Genomic DNA, 4,829 nt, shown 5'->3' with positions numbered 1-4,829 from the left:
TGATAGGGGATGGACACTTTATGATGGATCCCAGCCCGGGGCATACCAAACCTGGACACTATGTTGTCTTTTATGAATTTGAGCACCACTTGGTGATCATTCTTTTTACAAGGGATGGCTTCCACCCATTTAGACACATAATCTACGGCCACCAAAATATAAACATACCTAAAGGATGGGGGAAATGGGCCCATGAAGTCTAATCCCCAACAATCAAAAATTTCCAAGACCAAGATTGGTTGCAAGGGCATTATATTCTTCCTAGTTATCCCTCCTAGTTTTTGACATGGCTCACACCTTTTACAGAATTCAAACACATCCTTAAACATATGGGGCCAATACAAACCAGACTATAGGATTTTGGCCACTGTTTTCTTTGCAGAAAAGTGGCCCCCACAAGCCCCATTGTGACAAGCAGATAGGACAAAAGATATCTCATTGTCAGGGACACACTTACGGATTATTTGGTCAGAACAATACTTGAAAAGGTAAGGGTCGTCATAAAAAAAATACTTTACCTCTGCTTTGAACCTTTTTAGATCCTGAGGAATCCAATGTTGAGGTGTTTTCCCTGTTACCAAGAAATTGACAATGTCAGCATACCACAGTGTATTCTCAATTAAAAGTATTTGTTCATTAGGAAAAGATTCAGAAATTGGCAAAGAAAAATCAGATTTAGTGACAATCAATCTAGAGAGGTGGTCAGCCACCACGTTCTCCACTCCTTTAGTGTCTTGAATTGTGATATTGAATTCCTACAAGAGCAACACCCACCTAATCAGCCTTGGCTTAGCATCTTTTTTTGCAAACAAATATCTCAAGGCTGCATGGTCTATAAAGACAACTATATAAGTTCTAAATTTCTCTAGAGCAAATACAATGGCCAGCAATTCTTTTTCTATCGTGGAGTAATTCTTCTGAGCTCCAGTCAATGCCTTACTGGCATAGTAAATAGCAAAGGGTAGTTTGTCCCTACGCTGGCCTAAGATAGCTCCTATGGCAAAGTCACTGGCATCACACATGACTTCAAAAGGGAGGGACCAATCTGAAGGTTGCATTATAGGGGCTGTAGTGAGTATGTGTTTGAGCTGGTCAAAAGCTTGTTGATGTTCTGTTGTCCACTCAAACTCAGTGTCATGCATAAGTAATTTACACAAGGGTTTAGAAATGGAGCTAAACCCTTGTATAAATCTTCTATAAAACCCAGCATGTCCTAAAAATGACTTAATGTCCTTCATAGTTTTAGGTGTGGGCTGCTTAGAAATCAGGTCTATTTTTTATTTATCCACTTCAATCCCCTTTGAGGACACTATGTATCCTAGTACTACACCCTACTGAGCCATAAAATGACACTTTTCCCAGTTGAGTAGCAAATGTTTCTCCTCACACCTGGCCAAAACAGCTTGCAAATTAGTCAAACATTTCTCAAAAGTGTTCCCAAAAATAAAGAAATCATCCATGAAGACTTCTAAGCCATTTTCAATTGTATCACTGAATATACTGAGCATGCACCTTTGAAAAGTTGCTGGGACGTTACACAACCCAAAAGGCATCCTTCTAAATGCAAAGGTTCCAAATGGGCATGTGAAACTAGTTTTTTCTTGGTCCTCAAGTGCTATTTCAATTTGATAATAGCCTGAGAACCCATCTAGAAAACAATAAAATGCATGTCCAGTACCTTCTCCAAGACTTGGTCAATAAATGGCAAGGGGAAATGGTCTTTCCTAGTGGAAGCATTAAGCTTCCTATAATCAATACACATTCTCCAGCCTATAGTTACCCTTGTGGTGACTAACTTATTTTCTTCATTTTTTATTATAGTCAACCCAGATTTTTTTGGAACCACTTGTATGGGGTTGACCCACCTACTAGGTGAGATGGGGTAAATAATACCCACATCCAACAGTTTAAGGACCTCCTTTTTAACTACTTCTTTCATTGAAGGATTGAGCCTTCTTTGCATTTCTCTAGAAGGCTTGGAATCCTCCTCCAGGTAAATCTTCTGAGTGCAAATAAAAGGGTTTATGCGCTTAATGTCAGCCAAGGTCCACGCTATGGCATTTTTATGTTTTATAAGGACCTTTAATAGCTCTTCTTCTTGTCTATTAGTTAGAAAAGAAGATATAACTACAAGTAAAGTGCGATTAGGTCCTAGAAAAGCATACTTGAGTTCTTTAGGTAGGGGCTTAAGGTCCAAAGCTGGGACCTGCTCCTTGTCTACCTTCTTTGTTGGTTGTACTGGACCTAGCTGCTCAGTCTTGGGCATCCATGCTGCTGATTGTCCTACCTGAAACAATGGCAGTGGCTGGTCAGCATATTCTAGTATTTCAAAACCTTCTTCAAAATTTTCAGTAATTAGAGGGAAAGATTCTGCAATGATGCCTCCAACAGATTCACTTCTTGAGGTTCTTCCACTTCCTGAGGTTGTCTGCATAGATTAAATATATTAAGTTCCAGAGTCATGTTGCCAAAACTGAGTTTTAGAACCACACTTCTACAGTTTATTAGGGCATTAGAAGTAGCCAAAAATGGCCTTCCCAAAATTACAGGGGCTTGAAAAACTGAATTAACAGACAGCTTCATGTCAAGGACAACAAAATCTATAGGATAATAGAATTTTATCAACTTGAACTAGAACATCCTCCACTACTCCCCTTGGTATTTTAATCGACCTATCAGCTAATTGCAAGGTTATGGAGGTTGATTTCAATTCTCCCAGCCCCAGTTTCTCATATACATTGTAAGGCAACAAATTGATACTAGATCCTAAGTCTAGTAAGGCATGGCCAATTTTTTAATCCCTAATGATGCAAACAATAGAGGGGGATCCAAGGTCTTTAAATTTAGGAGGTGTGTTGTATTGAATTATGGCACTGACTTGCTCAGTGAGAAATGCTTTTTTCTTCACACTCAACTTCCTCATATCTTTTAAAAACTTGGCATAAGTGGGGGAATTGGTTGAATGGCATCGAGTAAGGGCATATTGATCCTTACTTGTTTGAACACTTCTAAGATCTCAGCTTGGTTTTGTTCTTTATGAGAAACTGTTAGCGTAGTAGGGAAAGGTGCTGGTAATTGTTGAGTTGTTTCCTCAACGTGAATAGGTATAGGGTTAGAAACCTTACCACTTGTCCTCTCAGGAGTAAGGTTTTCAAAAGTTTTACCACTCCTTAAAGTGGTGATAGCTTTTACTTGCTTCAAGTTAGAGTCCTCCCCCATTTCTAAAACTTGATGAATTTGACCTTGATGATTGGGTTGGGGCTAGGCAAGGAGGAATTTCCCTTTCTCCTAGATGCTCAAGGTTGCAGAAATCTTGGTCAAGGTCCTTCTGATGTCATTAAAGGTTTGAGCATTTTGTGTATTTATTGCTGCTTGCCCTTGCATGAACTGCTGGAGGGTTCTTCCCATTTGCTGGACAGTTTCCTCAAGGTTTCTCCTCTGACCAAAATGTGATGCAGCAGGATATTGAGGTGGCCCCAATGATGCTGAATTTGAATTGGTTGTATATTGAGAAGGACCAGGTGCATGAATGGGGATTGAGCTGATTACTCATTCCTCTAGCTGAGATTTGGATGGTTCCTCCAATTGGGATTGTACGTGTTGGAAAATGGACCTGGAAAAGATTTGGAGATAAAATTAACAGAGTTAGATTGATCTAGAAGGACTTCCTTAAAAGCTGGAATTGTAGGGCAGTCACTAGTGACATGCCCTATTTCTTCACAGATATTGCATTTTTTTGGAATTTTCTGAATAACTTGAACTTCATTTACTTTGTTTGTATCTATGGTTTCCAATTTCTTAGAAAGCATAGACACTCTAGCATGCAAATCATCCACCTCTCTCAAGTTGTATTTCCCCCCTCCAGTTATTTTTAAAGGTTCAGTTCTATCATATGCATCTGAAACATCCCATGACTGAGCATTCTCTGATAGGTAATCAAAATACTCAAAGGCCTCTTCTGGTTCTTTATTAAAGAACTCTCCATTGTACATTGTCTCCACGAATTGTCTCATCTTAGGTTGTAAACCCTCATAGAAAAAACTTATTATCCTCCAATTTTCATACGTATGATGAGGACAAGCATTGAGTAAATCCTTGAACCTCCCCCAGCACTGATAAAAGGTTTCAGTGTCTTTTTGGGCAAAATTCATGATCTGCCTCTTTAGTGCATTGGTTCTGTGCATAGGAAAGAACTTTTTTAGAAACTCAGTCTGCATCTCTTGCCATGTTCCTATGGATCTAGGCCTCAAAGAATTCAGCCAGGTCTTGGCTTTGTCTTTTAATGAAAAATGAAATAACTTGAGTCTGATCACTTCTTCAGCACAAGTTTGATCCATAAAAGTTGAACAAACTTCCTCAAATTCTTTGATGTGCAAATACGGGTTCTCAGACTGCATCCCATGGAAATGAGGTATAAGGGGTATCATGCCAGGTTTAAAATTGAAATTATTTGCATTAAGAGATTGTATAATGCATGAGGGTGAGCTAGTCCTAGCAGGTTGCAAATCATCTTTAAGAGTCCTATTATGATTCCCCACTCTCCTCCCATCTTGTTCTTCTTCAGCCATGGTACTAAGACTCTCAGAAGATGACTCAAATGAAAGTGACTCACAATCAGAGTGTGTCACAAAATTTGATCTGATCAATCGAGAAGAATGATCTCTACTCCAAACAGATATGCAAATGCTCAACAACAATACACAACTAACACCAAGCTTTGGTGTATAGTGATGGCAGTAAAAAAAAATGATGATGTTAGTAAGTTTTTACAGAGAATGTTATTCACAATAATCACAAGGAAAACAGAGAAAGCTAAGGTCAGAGATCAC

The 4,829-nt window shown here is 39.0% G+C and overlaps 1 protein-coding gene and 1 non-coding gene across 2 annotated transcripts; one reads left to right on the top strand and one right to left on the bottom strand.

Annotated features, from left to right (window-relative positions):
* Positions 1 to 3,288: 3,288 nt before the first annotated feature.
* LOC108994281 lies at positions 3,289 to 4,568 on the bottom strand. The gene is made up of 2 exons (XM_018969419.1): positions 3,614 to 4,568; positions 3,289 to 3,485 (listed from the first exon to the last, which is right to left on the bottom strand). Exons 1-2 carry the CDS (start codon positions 4,566 to 4,568, stop codon positions 3,289 to 3,291), a joined length of 1,152 nt encoding a protein of 383 aa, XP_018824964.1.
* Positions 4,063 to 4,170, top strand: LOC118348834. The gene has a single exon (XR_004801841.1). It is a non-coding gene; the product is annotated as a small nucleolar RNA R71 (small nucleolar RNA).
* Positions 4,569 to 4,829: the final 261 nt, after the last annotated feature.

This window comes from Juglans regia, chromosome 6 (assembly GCF_001411555.2).
Source record: "Juglans regia cultivar Chandler chromosome 6, Walnut 2.0, whole genome shotgun sequence".
Classification (NCBI taxonomy): Eukaryota; Viridiplantae; Streptophyta; class Magnoliopsida; order Fagales; family Juglandaceae; genus Juglans; species Juglans regia.
Note: the sequence above shows the minus strand (reverse complement) of the source record. Positions and strands in the feature narration are given on the sequence as shown.

Coding starts and splice junctions, on each gene's coding strand:
- LOC108994281 (XM_018969419.1), bottom strand. CDS start 4,568: ATGGCTGAAGAAGAACAAGATGGGAGGAGAGTGGGGAATCATAATAGG. Junction 3,486..3,613: donor TATCTCCAAATCTTTTCCAG/GTCCATTTTCCA, acceptor ATTCAAATTCAG/CATCATTGGGGCCACCTCAA.